At 40.8% G+C, this 22,593-nt stretch overlaps 1 protein-coding gene across 2 annotated transcripts in view; it reads left to right on the top strand.

The window, feature by feature from the left end:
• Positions 1-22,593, top strand: part of LOC140194603 (uncharacterized) — a 94,925-nt gene that overhangs the window by 64,877 nt on the left and 7,455 nt on the right. The window contains exons 6-7 of one of the 2 annotated variants that reach the window (XM_072251833.1): positions 15,281-15,379; positions 17,314-17,423. In XM_072251833.1, the coding sequence (XP_072107934.1) occupies positions 15,281-15,329 (49 nt within the window). In that variant the 3' untranslated portion in view covers positions 15,330-15,379; positions 17,314-17,423. The remainder of the gene's footprint in view (positions 1-15,280; positions 15,380-17,313; positions 17,424-22,593) is intronic. The other variant, XM_072251834.1, reaches the window with a different exon arrangement.

The raw sequence follows: 22,593 nt of genomic DNA on the forward strand, positions 1-22,593 counted from the left end.
TAGCGAGAGGATTCGAGTACAGGAGCAGGGAGGTACTACTGCAGTTGTACAAGGCCTTGGTGAGACCACACCTGGAGTATTGTGTGCAGTTTTGTTCCCCTAATCTGAGGAAAGACATCCTTGCCATAGAGGGAGTACAAAGAAGGTTCACCAGATTGATTCCTGGGATGGCAGGACTTTCATATGAAGAAAGACTGGATAAACTGGGCTTGTACTCGTTGGAATTTAGAAGATTGAGGGGGAATCTGATTGAAACGTATAAGATCCTAAAGGGATTGGACAGGCTAGATGCAGGAAGATTGTTCCCAATGTTGGGGAAGTCCAGAACGAGGGGCCACAGTTTGAGGATAGAGGGGAAGCCTTTTAGGACCGAGATTAGGAAAAACTTCTTCACACAGAGAGTGGTGAATCTGTGGAATTCTCTGCCACAGGAAACAGTTGAGGCCAGTTCATTGGCTATATTTAAGAGGGAGTTAGATATGGCCCTTGTGGCTACGGGAGTCATGGGGGTATGGAGGGAAGGCCGGGGCGGGGTTCTGAGTTGGATGATCAGCCATGATCATAATAAATGGCGGTGCAGGCTCGAAGGGCCGAATGGCCTACTCCTGCACCTATTTTCTATGTTTCACAGAGTCCTTGAATTATACAGCATAGAGATAGACCATTTGGTCCGACTCGTCCGTGCCGAGTTCCAATTACATGCGTATTTCCTTGTTGATGATCCTGCTGAACATGAGTAGATGTGACACATGGTATCAGTGTTAAGTGTTTATGGGAACTTTCCTTGGGCCAACAGTAAATATGGAACAAAATGAAAAGCAACATTTAATGTTAAAATCATACTCCATTGTTGAAGTTAATTTAACTATTATTAAAGAGAATTTCATTTTTACTAGAAAATTTTGTTTATTTTAGGGACTTACTTTATAGGAATTCTTATCTAATTATGTAATATAACTCTAGATAACCAGTAATTCCTACGCTGAAAACAAAGTCTTTAATATTGGATTTGACGTGCTGATAACTAACAATATTTAATTTAGACAGAAATCGAAAGATTATATTTAATCCAAGTTGGAATCTGATTATTAGACTTTTATTTTATGATTAGATTTGCTGTCAAAATTCTGCCCAAGTTGTCAGTGTTTCTTAAAATAAATATTTAAATTTGGTCATTAATGTCTAGCAGAACATTAGTTAATAACTCATAAATCTATAAATTGATCTTTAAGCAGTTTAAGATGGATCACCCTATCCAAGGTTATAATTAAATTAACTAACTATTCCTTTTTCTTTAATTTAGCATATGTGATGAAGTGTGTACACCTACCACATTTATTTGACGTGTATTTTCAGTTTCCAACACAAGCTTGGAACAGTTTATTTTTAGGAACTAGACTACATGTTTCACATGTTTTACAGATGTGAGAACAAGTGCCAAATGTTTGATATGAAAGCTGCTAAAATCCTCTAGAATTATTTTGCATATCCGTCAGAATATGTAGGTAACACTGTCCAGGCCATATTAATTGCCTATCCTTAATCATCCTGTGAAGATGGCATTTATATAATGGTGTAGAAAATAGACAATTCTAGGACATTGTCCCATAGACAATGACAGAATAATCATGCTTGAAAAAGTCAAGGCAGAGAAAATATATTAAACTAGTGGCGGTGGTTTAAGAGAGGATCAAAAGTTGAAGAGTGTCCTGACGAAGGGTCTCGGCCTGAAACGTCGACTGCACCTCTTCCTAGAGATGCTGCCTGGCCTGCTGCATTCACCAGCAACTTTTATGTGTGTTATTTAGGCAGTGGTTTAATATGCTTTCATATGATGCTGTGCATGTGTCTTAATGGATGCAGCCATTCAGCTGAAAAAAATAAAGTCTTATTTTTACATTCCAGTTTTTTTTAAACTGGGGCCATTCCAAAATGCTTTTGAGATGAAGTACTTCTCGAACTGTAGGTCACTGTTGTAGATAATTTAACAGCATAGAGGTACTGGAAACTATGAGAGGTATAGATAGAGTGAGTGCATGCAGGCGTTTTCCTCTCAGGTTGGCCGAGACTAGTATTAGAGGTCATAGGTAAAAGGTGAAAAGATAATCAGAGGTGGAGAAGGCCAGTAACTTTAAATTCCTGGGTGTCACTATCTCAGAGGACCATCGTATAAGTGTGATTGCAAAGAAAGTACAACAGTGCCTCTTCTTCCTCAGGAGTCTGTGGAGGTTTGGCATATCATCAAAAACCTTGACAGACTTCTATAGATGTGCAGTGGAGAGTGTATTGCCTGGCTGCATTAGAGCTTGGTATAGGAATGCCTTTGAGTGGAAAATCCTACAAAAGGTGGCGGATTTGGTCCAGTACACTACGGATAAAACCCTCCCAACAATTGAGCTCGTCTGTATGAAACAGTGCTGTAGAAAATCAGCATCCATTATCCATGCTCCTCACCACTCAGGCCATGCTCTTTTCTTGCTGCTGCCATTATGTAGAAGTTACAAGAGCCTCAGGACTCACACCACTAGCTTCAAGAATAGTTACTTCTCTCAACCATCAGGTCATGAACAAAAGGGGATAACTACACTCATTCTATTTCTGGTGTTCCCACAACCGATGGTCTCACTTTAAGGATTCTTTATCTTGTTACTTCATGCTCTTGTTATTTATTCCTATTTATATTTGCATTTGGACAGTTTGTTGTCTTCTATGCTTTTGCTCTTTCATTGATCCTGTTTACAGTTACTGCTCTATAGATTTGCTGAGTTCTCCCACAAGAAAAATAATCTCAGGGTTGTATGTGGTGACATCTATGTACTCTGATAATAAATTTTACTTTGAACTTTGATCTAAGGAGAAACTGAGGAGGACCTTCTCCACTCAGAGAGTGGTGCAAGTATGGAAAGAGCTGCCAGTGGAAGTGGAAGCCGCAGATTCAGTTGTAACATTTAAGAGACATTTTGATAAGTTCATGGATGTGAGAGGCTTAGAGGACTATGGCCTGGGCACAGGTAGACGGGACTAGGCAGAAGACCAGGTCGGCACAGACTAAATGAAGTGAGGGGCCTGTTTCTGTGCTGTATGTGATAAACCATGAGAGTGTGTAGCAATTCCCATTAATTCCCTTATGATAATGATCAAATTTTTGTTTTAGAGATTTTGGGTGAAAATTCTCTAAGGAGTAATTCTTTTGCGCTTTCCTGAATAGTGACAGCAGGTGATCTCTCACTTCTACATAAATGGGGAGGTGTGGCTAACGTTCAACAACTCATCTAAGTGATGAAACCTCTGACCAGGCAGCCCCCATTCAGTTCTTCAGTGGGGTATCAACCAAGACTTCTGTTGCTGAGTCTCAGAAGTAGGACTTAAACTACTTCTTCTTCAGAAGTGAAATTATTATTAAATGAGCCACAACCAAAGTTGGATTGGTGGTTTGGATTTTGTTATGCTTTAAAATGTAATGTCTTCAGAAAAAAAGTGCTTTACATTATATTCACAATACATTCTTTTCCCTTTCTCAACAGATTATTGTGACAAAATTTATTTTATCGGTTCATGATGACATTATCCTTAAATCATAAAACTTTTTTTTCTTTTCATTAAATATGGTGCTACTTCTCACCACTCTCTATTTAGAATACTTCCCCTATTCTTGGATAAGGCAAATATATTCCCCCACACAGCTAAAATTGACTTTTCTTTTCATAGCTTTGGCATGCCTAATACATTGTTGCTTCATGCCTTTTGATTGTATCTTCTTTTCTGGAAACTTAGTTTCCCTAAAATTCGATTTCTTTCCAACCCCCTTTATGTTACTTTCCAGTGGTTAAAGTCCATACAAATTGTGGGTGGTGAGGGAATGCACACAGATGATTAGTTGTCATCCAAATGATAATTTAAAAGAAGAATTTAATACAGAATGTTGTGCAGCCTTTTACTTTGGTATTATGTTCAAGAAGATACTATGAGCTGGTTACAAAGCCTCACCAGAAGGGGACTGTTGTGTATTTAATATTGCAGTAATATTTGAGTAATCTTGTATATATATTTGATTAAGCATTCTTTGTTGTTTATATAATCCATTATGTGTATATATATATATATATATATATACATAAAAATATGTGTGTGTATATGTATAATATATATGTGTCTGTGTATGTGTATATGTATATGTGTATAAATATATATGTCTGTATGCACATGAATTGAATGCAGCATGATGATACCATGTGATATGTGCACACCTCACTTAAAGTAAAGAACAAACTCTCAGCCCAGGATAAAGAACTTGCATTTTGGACTCTCTTTTCCTTTTAATTAATTAAAATCTATAAAACATAACAGTGGTGATGAGGTATTTATAAAATGAACCTAACATGGCTACCAACTTGTTGAAACACAGGAAGACATTTGAGCTTAAAAAAAAGAACAGCGAGCAATGGTCAAGTGAAAAAACGGTCGAGATAGTTGTGTTAAAAAAGGCAGAAAACAGAAGAATTAATTGGTTCATGAAATTCTGTGTGATAACAATCATTTAAAAAAGATCAGAAATGACTGGTCACATCAGAAAGATAAATGTGTTTGATTGTTCAACAGCTAATTGACTCATGTATGTTGAGCTAATTCAACAGTATTTTGATGCAGATAATGTAGCCAATAAGAATCAAGTACTAATTTTGCCGAGTGCATTGGGTTTAAAGGAATACAGTTTGCTTTGAATTTAACTGCTTTAACCAAACCAGCTGAAATAAACTTTGCTGATATTGTGAAAGTAGTGCAGGAATATTTAGATCTGAAGCCATTGTTGACTGCGGAATGCTTGTCTAAGCATTCTTCATTGTTTGTATAATTCATTATGGATATATATATATATATATATCTATTTCAGTGCATGTGGCAGAATTGAAGCTGTTGTCTGAGCATTGTCATTTTGGAAATGGTGTTAATGATACATTGAGAGATTGTTTAGTATATGGAATCTTACAAGAAAGCTTTCAAAGATGGCTCCTACCTAAAACACCTTACACTTATAAGAGCAGTTGAGGTTGGTGTATGAATGGAAGCAGCAGACAGAGACACAGTTGAGTTGTAGTTAGGAATGAAAGCGATCATGAACAAAATTGCAATGTCTAAACAGAAACTAGGCTGGATGAACAAATGATGTTACTGTTGTGGCAGGGGCTCACATACTCATGACCAATGCAGATTTAAAAGTAAAACTTGTAGAAACTGCAACAAAGTAGGACACGTACAAAGAGCATGTCGGACAGACAAAAATAAATGGACTGCACAGAGAAGAGAAAAAGATAAAAGACAAGTTGCAGTTTCAAAACCATGTTGTTGATGAAAAATCTGATAATGATAAGAATGATGTAGGACTGAATAGCCTTGAGATTCATGATGTGAAAAGTAACAAGAGACAAGTAAAATTGCTTGCATCAGAAGTGTATAGTAAATTAATTAAAATAAAATTGGACTGTAGCTCAGCTGTTATAGTCATTCCACAAGATGAGTTTGAACAGCATTTCAAAGATAGTGAACTGAAGCCTGCAGATATCCAACTAAGAAGTCATAGTAAGGAAAAGATAACTCGTGGGATTGATATTTGTAACAGTGAAATACAACGACCAGCAAACCACATAGAGCTTGTATGTGGTAAAAATAGAAGGACAAGCATTGTGGGGTTGTGATTGGCTAAGCCACATACAAGCTTGCCTGTGACATCTGGCCTTATAGTATATGTGCAGTCATGTCGCATGTTCTGAGTGATAGAAATGAACATTCCATGACTGCTGCAGAGGAAAATTATGCATAGATTGACAGAGAGGCCTTGAGTCTGGTTTGGGATGTAAAGCATTTTAACCAGTACTTGTATGGGAGAGAATCTACCCTCGTTACTGATCACCAAGCACTAGTGTCCATTTTCAATCCACAAAAGGGTGGTCCACTAACAATGGCAGCAGGAATGCAGAAATGTGCTCCATTTCTTGGAAGACACAATTACAAGATTGAATTCAAGAGGGCAATTAATCATGACCATGCTGTCCCATTTACCCTTGGAAAAGGAAATACCAGAATCATTTACCAAAAAAAGACACTTCTCTTGATGTATTCTCCCTCACACAAGTTGGAAGTCTCCCTATCACAGCAGAGATATCAGAAAAGAAGTCACACTGTCTCAGGTCTACATGGTCACCCAAAATGGCTGGAATGTGCAACAGAAACTCCAGATCAGCTATTTTTACCAGCAACGGGATAGAATTGCCCTTAATGGAAGTTGCCTAATGTGGAAATGAGAATTGTTGTACCATCCAAGCTGAGAGCTGAAGTGTTGGAGGAGCTACATGATGGTCATCTAGGTGAAGTTAGAATGAAAACGTTGGCTTGAAGCTTTGTCTGGTAGCCAAGGATAGATCAGCTGATTGAGCAGTTCTCCATGCACTGTGCGGAATGGCAACACGTCCAGAAGATGCCAATAGCAGCGTCTCTTCATCCTGGGAATGGCCTGCATTGCCCTGGCAGAGGATTTGTGTAGATTTTGCTGGAGCATTCATGGGCCCAAATTACTTGGTAGTAGTGGATGTGGTCAGAATTATTCTCAGAAGCCCCCACTACAGCCTCGTCTACTGTTGATGTGTTAAGAAGTGCCCCTCACAAGGAACGGTGTTCCAGAACACTTGGTCAGTGGCAGTGGACCACAGTATGTTATGAATGGAATAAGAGATATTACATTTACACCGTATCAACAACAAATGGATTTGTGGAAAGGTTTGTCCAGAGTCTAAAGAATTCACTGCAAGCAATGTCAGCAGATCACACTACACTGATACTGAATCAGAAGCTCGCCAATTTCCTCCTTGTACAACGCAATGCAACACACTCCACAACCAACAACTCACTGGCTATGCTGTTCCTGGGCCGCCCCTTGCATTCATGCTTGGATCTCCTCAAACCCAGGACAAACAACTGAGGCCAATTGAAGTTTCCTCAAACAGGGAGGTTCAGTGTTTCACTCCTAGACAAGCTGTCCTGGCCATGCACTACAGAGGTGATCAAAGTGGGTACTTGGAAAGATTAAGGTCAGAACTGGACCACTCTTCTAGGTAGTGGAGATTGTGTCTGATATTATCTGGAGGCAACACATCGATCAGTTGAGAAGCGTAGAGCCAATTGTTAGAGAAGCAAGGTGGAACCACTGTTAGAACTGCTTCCCGCTTCCCACAGTCCCAGAGTGAACTCCTATAACCACAATGGAGGAGGCACTAGAACTGAGATCGTTTCACAGCCAAGCAGAGTTTGAATAAGCATTTGTTTTTAATTCATTATGGTTATATGTAAAAAATGTGAATTGCCTACGTCATGACGCTACCACGTGATATGTGCGCGCTTTGCTAAAAGTAATGAATAGAATTAAACTTGCATCTCCTAGTTCTGTTGTTTTCCTTTGAATTAGTTTAATGCTTTGATGTAACAAAACATAACAGGGACGACTAAGTTTCCTCCTTTATTTTCATGCTACTCCACACTTATCCATAGACCTGGTGATGTGACTTGAATCTTCACAACTGCAAGACAGTGTGGCAAGCAGCAGGTAACTAGTGATATTAACACCTGCTTTACTGAAGGTTTTCACCAGAGATGTGGAATCACCAGTGGCTTGTTCTTCACACTGGATGTGGCAGGTGTGGATGTGTCACATTTATTGTCTGGATTGTTTAATGTAGGCTCCAGCGTAAGTGGTGGATTTGTGTTTGGTTTCAATGTTTAAGAGAAATTTGGATAAATGGATGGGAGGGGTATGGAGGACTATGGTCCAGGTGCATGTTGATGGGAGTAGGCAGATTTATAGCTTGGCATGGACTAGATGGGCCAAACCACATCTGTGCTGTAGTTTTCTACAACTCTATGACTTTATAAAGTTATCAAAGCACCTTCCTTTACCATGGTTGACTCAGTTAGCACATGGTCGGGTGCTTAATGAAGATATCATGAATTTTCTCAAGTTACTGGGTTTTGAGCCCATGTGATGCAGTGGGAGTAGAACTCCTGACTGTCGTCCCACCTCTGATTTGAAGTGTAGTGTAGGAAGAGTACAGTCCTGGGGAGAGCTGCAACCTGATCTGCTGGTCTCTGCAAGAGTAAACTGCATTGTTTATACTGAACTCTACTAGGAGAGTAATGTATCAACATCAAGGAGAAATCAAAAAAGAGATGAAGAAGTTGACTCTCTCCTCTTCCCTAAAGGAAAATTGAGGTAAATAGGAATAAACTCTTCTCAGATTTCCAGACGGGTACAGGTATCAATTATAGCCGATGTTTGTTACAAGGTCCACCATCTTCATCAGGAATGATGCCTGGGCATGTCTACCCGGTGGCATTTATATCCCTGAGGTCCATCCCTCCTGATTGGTTAGTCCTCATCCAATCAGGTTTCCGCTCCCCCTCCTTGTTTACAGTTGAATTCCAGTTCCTACTAAAAGCGAGACCTTCATCTTTGTCAAAATTCTTTTCCTCTAGTTTTATTTCAATGGCTTCCTTCACCAGGCGGCCCCAAAAGCCATTGGCATGGCACAGTAGTTTTGTGTCATCAAAGTCAACCCTATGGCCATAGTGAATGTAGTTTTCTGCTACCACCAATTTCTCCAGGTAACCCAAACCAATACACCACCTGTGCTCCGTGATGCGGGTTTCCACCGTGCATCCCATCTGGCCAATATACACTGCTCCACATTCACAGGGAATCCTGTAAAAGTCAGCCAACCTACGACCCAAGTCAACTTTGACCTGCATAAGCTGTGATTTGACCTTCCTTACGGGTTTGTGGATGGTATGCATCTGGTATTTCTTCACGATCCTGATGATTCTTCCAGAAACCCTGGAAATATAGAGACAGCAGGCAGTAGTGATGGGTTCCTCCTCATTGTTAGGTTTCCTGGTTTTTCTGTTGGCCCTTTTAAAGGGCTGATTGATTTCCTTCACCTTGTAGCCATTCTGTCGGAACTTTGTGCTTAATCATCTTATTTCCTTGTGGCGACTATCTGGGTTTGAAAAAAAATGCTCTACATTGAGAGGTGTGATGGTGGCTGTTATTGTTGAGTTCTAAGTCCATGTGCGTGGATTTCTGATAAATGCCACATGGTTTCCATCATATTAGAATGTCCAGGAATTGGAGGCAACCATTCTTCTCCATTTCCATCATAAATTGAGTGTTTGGATGTATGCTGTTCAGATGGTCGTGGAACTGTTGGAGTGCCTGGAGTCCATGAGGCCACGCTATGAAGATGTCAACGACGTAGCTGAGGAAGCATTTGGGGCGTAAAGGTCATAAACTCAAAGCCCTCTGCTCAAAATCCTCCACGTAGAAATTAGCAATAGCTGTCAGCAAGGGCAATCCCACAGCCACTGCATCTGTTTGTTCATGGGTAAATACTTTGACTGAATCCAGCACTTGTTCAAAAGTACAAACATCCAATTATGCTCAGATCAAAGAATGGAAGACGTGAGGATATTTGGCTAACGGAAGTGAAATATTTCCACTGGAGAAATACGGCAATGATGATTCAGATACTGATGGGATATTTTGTCATCAATGACTTATGTTGTGCAACAAAAGAATGTACAGAATGGGCAGCAAATGGCATAGAGGTTAACATATTGTCATTACAGCACCAGTGACCCAGGTAAGGAGTTTGTACGTTCTTCTCCATGACTGCTTGGGTTTCCTCCTACATCCCAAAGACAAATGGTTAGTAGGTTAATTGGTTGGATGGGTAGAATTAGGTTCAGAAGGGCTTGTTATCACGTTGTACAGGCATCTCCAAACAAATTAAAAAACATAGACTAGATATTGTATATTGGACAGAAATAGGTAGAAGAAACAAAAGCTCAGACTATAGGACGAGCTTTAATAGGGCATGAAGAAGAAGGGAAATTGAATGCCAGCAAGCTTGAATTTCAAAAAATAGCTCAAAGAACTGCCATTGATGTTAGCAGACTGGAGGCAATATTTGAGAACGGTCAAATTCTTATATACTTTAAAAGAGTGGTCTTAAAATTCTTAGCTGCAAGTCAAGATTTATACCTCCAAGACAAAAATTTGCAGAGCAGAACTACTAATACTAATGGAAATTTTAATGGACTGGCAGGAGGCAAAGAGTGGGAATAAAGGGAGCCTTTTCTGGTTGGCTGTGGATGTTTCGCAGGGGTTAGTGTCGGGACTACTTCTTTTCATGTTATATGTTAATGACCTGGATGACGGAATTATTGGCTTTGTGAGCATGTTAGTAGATTATACGAAGATAGCTGGAAGGGCAGTGAGTCTGCAGAAGACTTAGACAGATTAGAAGAATGGACGAAGAAGTGGCAAATGGAATACAGAGTAGGGAAGTGTACGTCATGCATTTTTGTTAGAAAGAATAATATCATAGACTATTTTTTAAATGGGGAGCAAATTCACAAATCAAAGGTGTAATAAGTCCTCGTACAGGATTCCTTAAAGTTTAACTTGCAGGTTGAGTTGGTGGTAAGGAAGGCAAATGCAATGTTAACATTCATTTCCAGAGGACTAGAATATAATGCAAGGATGTAATGCTAAGTCTTTATCGGACATCGGTCAGACCACACTTAGCTAAGAAAAGATGTGCTGGCATTGCAGAGGGTCCAGAGGTTAAAAAGAATGATTCGAGGAATGAATGGGTTAAGGTATGAGGAGTGTTTGATGGCTCTGGGCTTGTACATGCTGGAGTTTAGAATAATGAAGGGGGAATCTCATTGAAACGTATATAGAGTAGACGTGGAAAGGATGTTTCCTATAGTAGGGGAGTCTAGGAGCTTAGGGTACAGCTTCAGAATACAAGGATGTCCCTTTAGAACAGAACTAAGGAGGAGGGTGGTGAATCTCTGGAATTCATTACCACCGATGGCTGTGGAGGACATGTCATTGGGTATATTTAAAGCCGAGGCTGAAAGGTTTTTGATTAGTAATGGTGTCAGAGTTTACAGGGTGATGGCAAGAGAAGGATAATAAATCAGCCATGATGAAATGACAGAGCAGACCCAATGGCCAAATGGCCTTACCAAATCTTGGTTGAATACTCTGCCATCAATCCACAGTACAGAAATTATCTGATTTCCAGCTTTTGATGGACCTCAAGTCCACCTCCTATATAAATTGACTGAGACCAGAAGTTCAGCTTTGTTCATGACTCTACCAACCAGTGAACCAGCCAAGTGGGCCAGTTTTTGTGTCAAATTTGAAGGGTCAAGCATGCTATTCCACTGGGAGGTAACATCCTATAGAAACCCCTTTAAGTGAGCATGAAGTTCACCATTTACAATCTTTTAAAATGTTATCCAGAATATAAATTGACTGTTTAATGACTTAGTAAGCACTACAGCATGTTCCTTGTTTCATAGCAGTCTAAGCTGCTTTTAGTGCATATGTTGTGTCATTATGATCTTAGACTTCACATCCTCGGGTGAATGAATTTAAATGGATTTGGTGCCACTGAATGATCTGACACAAGGAATGCAATGGTACAATTTTTTGAGCATTCACCACAAAACAGAAAGCTGCTTGGATTTTTGTTATACAGCTCTTATCTTCTCCTTTCTTCATCAGCATTGTGTCTTCAACATAACACTCTTCACTGGAGCCATTTAATTAATATAAGCACTTTAAAAATATATAAATGGTATTGCTTAAAGGTGAAAAGCTTTTTATATTTCATCCACCGGAAATCAAGTATACAGAGACTGAGAGCCAAATCATTAATGTGACTGAGTTGATTTGACAAGTGCAATTGAGCCTGTTTGCTGCCAGCTGCAAATTGTCTGCAAGCCCCATCACCAGATTACCAAATCCCTGAAGTTTAGGAAATTGGGAATGGAACTGCAGGAGTGTTCTCCTCTGTTAGCCAGTATTTTTTTTTCTGATGGTCTTATGTTGAGAAGTGCTTGGGAGGCTCCTGGAAATTCCTCTCATTTTCTTCGCACTCAGTCTTGAAGTGAACTTAGTAATTCTTTAGGTTACTTATCCCATTTAGGTGCGGAGAAGTAAATTGTACTTGATAGGTTGTTGCAGTTTTTAATTATAAACTTTATGACAATCATCAGACAAAATATGTGCAGTGCTTTTTCTGCATGCAATGTAAATGGTTCAAGCAGTTTATAAACTATTTTGAGTTTAAAGAAGACTTTTAATATGCATGTTAACATACTAAGCAAACAAAATAAAACCTTAACCAACTATGCATGATCTGATCTGTTGGCTGCTCTGCATTCACCAGTTCTGTCTCACAGACCTTGGTGAACGAACTCCTACCCCTCAGTCTAAATACTGTGTTGGACTTCATAACTAACAGACCTCAGACAGGATGCACAACCCCTCCACCCTCTCTATCATCGTCAATATGAGTGCCCCGAGGGCTGTGTGCTGAGCTCATTGCTGTACACTCTGCTCACACATGACTCATAGCACAAGACCCAAGTAATCATATTGTCAAGTCTGCTGATGACACGATGTTGGTGGGGCTCATCACCAATAATGATGAGACAACCTACAGAGAGGAGATGAAGGAGTTTGAGGCCTGGTGCCAGGCCAATAATCTCTTCCTCAGTGTCAGCAAGACAAAGGAGATGGCTATTGACGTCAGAAGAACTCGTACCACTTACACTTTCTTTACATCAGTGGCACAACAGTGGAAATTGTGGGCAGTTTCAACTTCTCCTCCATTTTCCGCACCCTTCGCGATTCCCTTGGCTATTCGCTCCTGCCCACTAATCTTCCTCCCGGCACTTACCCCTGCAAATGATGGAAGTCCTACACCTACCCATACACCTCCTCCCTCACTTCCTCTCAGGGCCCCAAACAGTCCTTCTAGGTGAGACAGCACTTCTACGAATCTGATGGGGTCATGTATTGTGTCCAGTGCTTCTGAAGTGGCCTCCTCTACGTTGGTAAAACCCAACATAAATTGGGGGTCCACTTCATCGAGCACCTCCTCACAATCAACCACAAGCAGGACTTCCCAATGGCCAAACAATTTAATTCCCATTCTTATTCCTGTTTCATGATGTTGGTCCATTTCCTCCTTCTGTGCCAAGATGGAGGAGTAACACCATATATTTTGTCTGGGTGGCCTCCAATTTGATGGCATGAATATTGATTTCCCCTTCCGGTAAATAAATCCCCCTCCCCCTCACTCTATTCCCCATACTGACCTTTTTCCTCTTCTCGCCTGCCTATTACTTTCCCCAGACCTCCTCCTCTTTCCCTTTCTCCTATGGTTCACTTTTATTATCCTTTTTATCTTTTATCCAGCCCTAGACATTTGCCACCCAACTGGCTTCACCGATCACCTTCCAGCTATCCTCCTTCTCCCCCCTACCCCCATCTTTTTATCCTGGCATCTCCCCCCTTCCTTCTCAGCTCTGAAGAAGGGTCACGGCCTGAAACGTCGACTCTCTATGCATTTCCATAGATGCTGTCTGACCAACTGAGTTCTTCATCAATTTGTGTGTGTTGCCTGTGTGCACTTCTTGCATAACCTCTCGTGGTCCCAGAACATAATCTACACAATCAGGAAAGCTCATTACTGCCTCTACTTTCTGAGGAGGTGGAAGATAGCTGGTCTATGCACGTCTATACTCATATCATTCTACAGATGCGTAGTAGAAAGCATCCTGACGAGCTGCACCACTGCTTGGTACTGAAGCTGCACTGTGGCAGACCAGAAGGCTCTACAACGGATAGCCAAAACTGCCCAACGCATCACTAGCACCGGTCTACCTGCCAACAGGGACATATATACCAAAAGGTGCCAGAAAAAGGCCAGTAACTTGATAAAGTAACCCATCCACCCTGCTCATATACTGTCTGATCCTCTCCCATCAGGGACGAGGCTGCATAGCATCCACGCCAGGCCCACCAGACTCTAAAACTGTTACTTTACCTAAGCAGTAAGATTGGTCAACATCTCCACCCACAAACCCATCCCTCCACAATTCCCAACTACCACTACTTTATCAATTCCTGCTCGTCACCTTATGTACAGACACATCTGGAAACGTCACTTTATGGACATACAATCAATCTATGTATATAAGCTTTCTCATATTTATTATGTTTTTTTGTGTGACGCATTGGATCTGGGAGTAAAAATTATTTCATTCTCTTTTATACTTGCGTACTGAAAATGACTTTAAACAATCTTGAATAGAAAGCAAATAAAATAAAATCTCAACCTCATATGCATGACCTAATCTGTCAGCTGTCAGTAAAATGTCACCTCTCCCTAATGCCATCTTGTGCTTTCTCAACTTTGATCACTTTGCACTACAATGGACTTTGTTTATTTTTCTTTCTAATTATGTTCTTTCTTGTATAACTTATGTTTCACTTACGTTTTTTTTCTTGCGGATGTTGTGTCTCTAGATGCAAGTGTACGTGACGCTGCTCCGAGTAAAGTTTTCATTGTATCGGGGCAAACTTGCACTAGTGCATGTGACAGTAGACCCCTTTGTCTAACTTTTGATTGCAAACCTGTCTAGCTGCCTAATATCTCGAAGTACTTTAGAACATCAGTTTATATTCATTTTATTATAGAAATAATGACTTTTTAAAAATCTTTACTGTTGGAGTTGTAAACTAGTGGCGTGATTGCCTGCTCAGTATCAAAGATGCCAGACATTACCTTTAATGAAATCGGAAGTGGTGAATTCTTGGAAGGTAATGGTTGAAAGTAGAGAATGAATTAGCCACACTCCTTGAAGTATCTGTGAAATTCTAAACACCTGAGTAGAATAGCCAGATGAAACAAATGATTTCCATTTCTCACCTCTTGCTCCCTCCTCACCCCAATCCAATGAGCAGCTTTCCCTTCTCTGCCTCAGATTTGTTCCCAACCTTTCCCTTCTGTCTGACAAGGAATCATTGTCTGCAAACTGTATATTTACTTCAATAAGTGTATAACCCTGCTTGTCCTATTTGAGCCAGTTTTCATTGCAGATGGGAAGGAGGGATACTTATCAGTTTGTAGGCCCATCTTGTATTGCTTCTGAAGAGCCATAAAGTCCAGTTAAAGTAATTAACTTACAAGCTGCTGCTGGCAAACAAGTTATTTTTGGACCAATCTTAATGTCGATTGCACAGTTGTGACAATGATGTGTTTGGGATTGTTCCTTTGATCTATTTTACTCTCAGGGCAATGATATTTAACTTCCACAGGGTTCCATTTTGTGTGTTAATTTGTTCTTTTTTCAATGTATGTATCTACAGGTTACACATGAGTTGTCCAGTGAAGTTGCTGAAGAGATCTACAAAGTAAGCCAGATGATCCACTCATTAGCATTTGGTGTTATCTTTAATGCAGTTCAGGTTGGTACGGGATAAATGTATGATTTTTTTTACTTAGCCTCACTTCCACATCTGTCCTAGTTTATGTTGCATTCTCTTTTGAACCATTATGGTCAATGTTAAATGGTGATCGTAGACTATTCCACATTAAGGGAACCAGAGCCAGTTTTGTTGTTTGTAGGCATGTAATTTATGCAGTGATCAAGAGAATGAACTTTGCATTTTTTTCTCTTCTGCACAGGCAAAAATACTGAGGCCAATTATAACAACCTAGATTAGACTATTTCTTTTTTCTGTTACTCATTGGGTGCCAGATACTTCCATTGAAACTCTGAGTTACAGTAACGGAGTAATAACACAAAGCATATGTTTTCAGATAGAATTCTGGATCTCTGCATGCAAGTAATAATTATTTCATGTTTCCATTTATTCTTTAACATCATCTTGGTTTCCTTTTCGTTGATTCATACTTTTCTTATTTCACAGAATTGTTCTGCGATTGTTTTTTTCTGGAACATCATTTTGCTTGTTACATCCTATATGCTTCTCTATCTATTAAATTTAATGGAATCAAAATTGTAAAGGTTGTGATGCATTTCTGAATTTGTCCTTTTGTCAGGTTTTGGCTGCGCTAGACTTTTTTACTTATCATTCGTATGTTCACTGTTAAATAATAGAGACCACTCAGTGACTACTGTCGATTAAAGAATTATCATTAGTTCTTCAAGCTTCAATAAATCTGTTCCATCATAGTTTTGTTTAGACAAAAGCCTCTTTGTTTTATTAAAGATTATAGGATAGCTTTATTTGTCAAATGTACATTGAAATATTGAAACATACAGTGAAATGTGTCACTTGCGTTGGGGATGTGGTGAGGCAGTCAGCAAGTGTCACCATGCTTCTGGTGCCAACATAACATGCCCACAAGTTACTGACCCTAACTCCCATATCTTTAGAATATGGGAGAAAACTGTCATGGTCACAGGGAGAACATCCAAACTCCTTAAAGACAGTGGTGGGAATTGAACGCCGATTTTACAGCTCATGCTGTAATGCATTGTGCTAACTGCTTGCTAGCATGCTGCCCTATGGACATATTTCTAAATTCTAGTAAATGTTCGTAAATGAGAGAAAACTTATAATAATTTCAATGCATGATTAAAAGAGAAATGATAGTAAATGGCAAAATAACTGATATTAGATTATGAGGACACTCAGTTCTCGTTTATTGTCATTTGGAAATGCATGCATTAAGAAATGATACAATGTTCCTCCAGAGTGATATCACAAAAAAAAAACAGGACAAACCAAAAACTAACACTGACAAGGCCACATAATTATAACATATAGTTACAGCAGTGCAAAGCAATACTATAATTTGATAAAGAGCAGACCATGGGCACGGTAAAAAACAAGTCTCAAAGTTCCGATCGACTCTCGATAGTCCCGATAGCAGGCGGCAAAAGGGAGAAACTCTCCCTGCCATAAACTTCCAGGCGCCGACAACTGCCGATGCATTGGAAGCACCTGACCACAGCCGACTCTGAGTACGTCTGAAAACTTCGAGCCTCCGACCAGCCACTGAGCGCTTTGACCCCGCCCCGGCCGCTGAGCAACAAGCAAAGCCGAGGACTCTGGGCCTTCTCCTCCGGAGATTCTGGATCACACAGTAGCAGCAGCAGCAAAGAAGGCATTTCAGAAGTTCCTTCAGATGTTCCTCCATGCTCTCACATCTGTCTCCATCAAATCAGGTTTGTGCACGGCACCCTACATGACAGATAACAGATATCATTTCATCGGGTTGGCCACTGCGCGCTGCGTCACGTCGCCATCTTCTCCTTCTCCTGATAGATTTACTAGTATTTAGTGTGTAGATTACTTCTTGTTAAAGAATTGCATATTATAAGCTGCACTTTTGTCTCTATATTCTGATTTGTTCCTTGTTTATTCTTTAGGAAAATAGAAACCAGAGAGAAAAGCAAAGTGGGGATGTTAAGCATACCCCGTCCTCTGATCACCTGGTAACTTTGCTGTTGGAACAACAAAAGGACAGAGAGCTACACAGGTAAAAAGATTTTTGAAATTTGAACAGAGGTCATTTTCCACTTTGTTATTCATCACATTTAAAGACACTGCTTTGATGGTTTTAAGTTACATATAAACCATTGTTTTGTTGTTCATCTTTATTGCAGTGTAATATTGAGATAGGTATTTTATTTCTTGGTTAAGAATTAAAGGATTTAAATCTATTCATCCTTATAGAAGGTAGTCAAATAACTACGTGTAACTTAATTCATTTGTCATTAAATAAGCTCAAATCAATGCACAATGTATTGTGTGTGAATATCCCTCTGGCTGTTTCTTCTTCAACAGTACAATTTTTAGCCGCCTTGCCACAATTCTGGCAATGAGGCATTGACAGAAGGTAGCAAATTGGGAAAACTTACTGCCCATTGTGCCCCTGGCACCCAGGGCAGCAATGAAGGTCATCCATTTCCGACAGTGTTCAGGGCTCCCTTCATCATGTCAATAGCTTACGCATGGTTTTCACTACTGTCAGTCATGCAAATCCTGGATGGAGACTCAAGAATACCATCGTACTTGGACGTAGAAGAATTCTTCATCGCTATCTCTGAAACAATTTTGTTTTACCAGTCAGCGTTGTTATCCCTGAGCTGAACTCCCGAACCTGGAGGGCCAGTGGACCACTCCTAATCTGTCCTCTGCCCTTTGACCTATTTGGTATGAGTGACCCTACCAAGAGCCAAAGCACAAAGCCCTGACTCCAGCCAACATAGCTCTCTGGATCACTGAGGCTTACAAGCCTCCAAACCACAACAGGGTTGTGGTGCTCTTGGAGGAAATAGGGAGAAATTCCCTATTAAAGATGGGTAAAACTCTTGCTAACAGAACAATCCATATTAAAGTCCACATGATGAAAATCCTTGAGATTTAGAAATAACTAGACAACTGGGTGACCCGTTGGGGCACCCTTTGAGAGAAAGGTAGTGCAGTGTGATGTGATGTGCTTTGGAAATTAAAGAAGAAAAACTCAGTTTATTAAAGAAGAAAGACGCATAGCAAGACAAATATAGCTCCTCCTCATTTAACGAAAGACACTTTTGATGACAACATTTCTGGTTGATCTGCCACCCTTCAAGAATACTCTAACGTTTTCATGTCTTTTTCCCCGGCTTAAAGCCACATACAGCTGACCATGCTGGAATACCGGTTTCTCCAGATAAATCAACACACTCTCCATGGTTTGGCCTTGTGCCTCATGTATAGTCATAGCAAAGCGTGACTGTATCGGGAACTGGCTCCGCTGAAGAGGGACATCTTCCCCTTCCGATAAACTGAGAGGAATTCTTGGGATCATGACAATCTCATTTTTGAACGCACCGATGTTTATCTTTGCTACGATGAGATTGTCGTGCAGTTCTTCCACCATCATTCGCGTTCCATTACAAAGCCTTGGTGGATCCAGTTCCTCATTGAAATAATGGGAGATCCCGTCTTCAATTCCAGTTTATGTGGTGGCAATCCAGAGAGTTTGACGGAATCAAGGAATTCTGTAGGAAAATGAGTGGCATTAGCTCCTTCACTTACGGCATTGAAGGAGCAGTATTCTTTCATGATTCCAGGGAAGTGCCTAATGCATGTGAAGTTTATTTTTTGCATCATTTCATTAAGAGGAACCAAGATAGAATTCCTCTATAAGAATTCTGCAGGATTGTCGAATGTCGGGTAGATGAGAGGATGATGCGCTTTCCGATGTTTCTGAAATCATCGTCATCATTCAATGCATCAGTCAGGCCTCTGTATGCTGTTGATCACAAGGTTGCTTGATTCATTCGGATGTAGCTCAGCCTCTCGCCTTCAATCTTAGCAGCCATATCGACCAAGTATTGTTGGAATAGATGTCCTCCTCTGAGAAGGTTATTAAACTCATTCTCACGGTTCATTATTCGATACGCATAATAACACATTGCCGTCAGTTTCTTGTTGTTGGTTATTCGGAGTTGATGATGCCAGCCATTGTCTCCAAGTGGAAAGAAAAGTATGTATTGAAACCTGTCATATGAGCGATAGGACTCTGAAATTATTTGCAAATCACCTCCTTGTTCTTTCAACACGATGTGTCATGATCTTACTTCAGGTTCGGTGCTGTTTGGTATAATGACAGCGACTTCGTTGGCAATTTGTGCATTAAATCTTCTCTCATGTTCAAATGCCAGTCTCCGGTCAGGATCAATGACAATGGATGCCTCTGGCATGCCTCGAATTTGTTCTTTTGCAAGCTGAAGGGACGCAACATATGGGTTTCATTGTCGTAGTAGGTTTTCCAATAGTTCAACAATCTCACGTTGAATTCAATCATTCTGGAGTATCCCCGTTCTCAATTCTACGCTGTCTTGAGGATCCATGAAGTAAATTTGAAGGAATCGGGCTTGCTGGTTGGGGTCTGGCATTAAATGTCCGATGTAATGATGGATTTGGCCTTAACTAATCACAGAAGGATTCCATCGATTCCTAGTTGGAATGAGTTCTTTGGCACCAAAGGATGTCAATTGGAAGGGGCAATTGTATTGTCTGATGTTCTTCCTGAACTCGTTTGCAATAGGTTCATCATTGCTGTACAAATTGAGGAGCTCATTAGGTAGAGGCTGCAAATTGCCTATCCTGACCTTTCCCTTCATAGAGCAAAAATGTGCGGTTTCTCCAGTGAACAGGAAGGCATGACAACGAGGGCATACTCTGGTCAGTGAACCAACATCAGCAGAAATGTGACGGCATGCAAGTCGTGCATTTTGTCTTGCTCTTTCTCAGTCGAGGTATTGTCGTCGAAAGCGGCCATTATCGTCTTCAGCAACTCTCACAATAATTACTCTTTACTGCATATTCTCGAGTTGATCTTTCATTTTCTCCTCTGTCTCTTCCTCTCTCCTCCTTCTCTGCTTGTTTTTGTCATTCTGGAGACATGCAGCCCTTTCATCCTTCGTCTCTTCATCTCTTCATCTCTTCTACCATTTGATCTTTCTCTCTGATGCTGGAGTCCTGCGGCCCTGGCCTGATGGATTCTTGTTCTCTCCTCCATCTGTGCCTATTGTCATTTTGGAGACCAGCATGCCTCTCCTCCTCTGTCTCATCTTCTCTCATCTTTTTTGTCTTGACTCTTTGATCCTGGAGTTGTGCGGCCCTGGCCTCATCTGATTATTGTTCTCTCCCTCTCCTTGCCGCTTCCTGACGACGTTTGGCGTCATCTCTTGACCATAATGTCCCCCTTCTCTTTCCACGTGGCATAACTAGGCTATCCATATATTTTTACCCTAATGCCTGATAGAAGACATGAAGCAGTAACACCAAAGCCTCCAGGATGCTGATTTTTCTTGATGATGTGGTTGGCGCTCTCCTAAATGGACGTGATAGCCCTGCCCTTTCACTGCAGTTGGTGTGGCTGTTGTGAGCATTGTCAGGCGCTGCTGAGGCTGGCCGTGCGCATGTGTCGTGGTGTCGTGTCGCAGTCTCCATGGAAGGTGGAACCGGCTCTGTGAGCATCGTGAAGCGCCACTGACGCTGGCCGTGTGGATGCGTCGGGCTGTGGCGTCGCGGTCTCCATGATGGCCGATGGGGTCTCGGGTGAAAGGCAGCCTGTTGATTTTTGGCGAATGAGCAGTTTTATCCAAATATATAACCCTGAACTTTGCCTGCATTCTGTAAGTTAGCGCATTTTAATTCGATTTAGCCAAAAAAAAAGTGCCGCTGTAATGCACCATTTGCGCTAATTGAAGGTCACAAACAGACAGACAGAGCATGAGAGTTTTAGTAGTATATAGTCCCTTAAGCTACAGATAGTATAAGCCATGGGCAGGTTCAAACTCTTCTGAAAGCACTGGGCAAGCAAAGCCAACCAAAGCCAACCATCCCATCAACACTTAAGCAGATAGATACAAAATCTGGCAAAGATCTCAAGTGTAGAGGATCCAATACCAGTGGTGAAAAGTATGACAATAAAATCTCTCAAAACTGGATTGAAGCAACCTTGGTCTGATCCATGAATCAAATTATACTGAAATGTGATATACCGGATGTTGTGAATGGGAATTCAGTAACACTTCCCCCATCAGTCTGCCACCCTCTCTCAAGTGACAAAGCACTGCAGCTAGAGTCCCTGAAGCCATTGAATAAAAATCATGGTATGACAACCTCCTCTCATCAACAGACTGCAGCTAGGTGAGATACTTAAATATCTCCACTGACTGCAAATCAGGACTCTTCTTCTCTACTGTCCAGCGTATGAAAATCAATACCATTCCTTACACTGTCCTTTTATGAATGGAAAGAATATAAGGCAGTAACAGCCACAATATAAATGAATCAGTAAATGGGTCACAGCCCTCTTAGCATTGTGCTGAAATAAAGCTATGTACCATATCACTGAGCATAAATCGTGACACTAGACTCTCCGTTCAGGAAGTCTATAACACCCTGCATTGTGCTGGCAATCTCACAATCCATCGCACAAGAAATCTGGCTACTAATGCCCAATCCTCAATCCTTGAACTGTAGAAATTCAACCAATTCTTCAACTTTATCTCTTCATCGCATCTCATGTGGAATAAAAAAAAGTCTTTTACTCACGGAAATGAAATTACACAATCATCAGAAACAGAAGGAGACACGTTGAACCTGTGCCCAACCTATTCCTACCTTCCAGTACGTGATCTGTAGCCCTGCAAGTCACAGCGCTTCAAGTTTAAGAATTAATTCATTCCTGGGGGCAGCATAGTGGCGCAGGTAGTAAAGCCTCAGCTTCATAACACCAGAGACCTGGGTTCCATCCTGATCTCAGGTGCTGCCGGTGTGGAGTTCAGTTTCTCCCTGTGACTGTGTGGGATTCATCCACGTGTGCTCTGATTTCGTCCCACATCCCCAAGAAATGTGACTTTGTAGAAATCTGTTCTCGCTTTGACATGAAAGAGCCTTTTTCTATTGATCAGTGTCAAAAAAAGCCAAATTAACTTCACTGTGATTCATTGTCATAAAACAGTAAAACTTGAAAACTCTCGGGGGTGGGGGGTGGTGAATACCTTTTATAGGCACTGTATATGTACTTTGGTTATAAATTAATTTTGAAGTTTGAAATGTGGGTTGGTAGGCTAATTAGTCACTGTAGATTGCCCTTACTCTGTGGGTGAATGGTAGAATCTGGGGAGTGGGGTGGGGATGCAGAG

Source organism: Mobula birostris, chromosome 3, assembly GCF_030028105.1.
Source record: "Mobula birostris isolate sMobBir1 chromosome 3, sMobBir1.hap1, whole genome shotgun sequence".
Classification (NCBI taxonomy): domain Eukaryota; kingdom Metazoa; phylum Chordata; class Chondrichthyes; order Myliobatiformes; family Myliobatidae; genus Mobula; species Mobula birostris.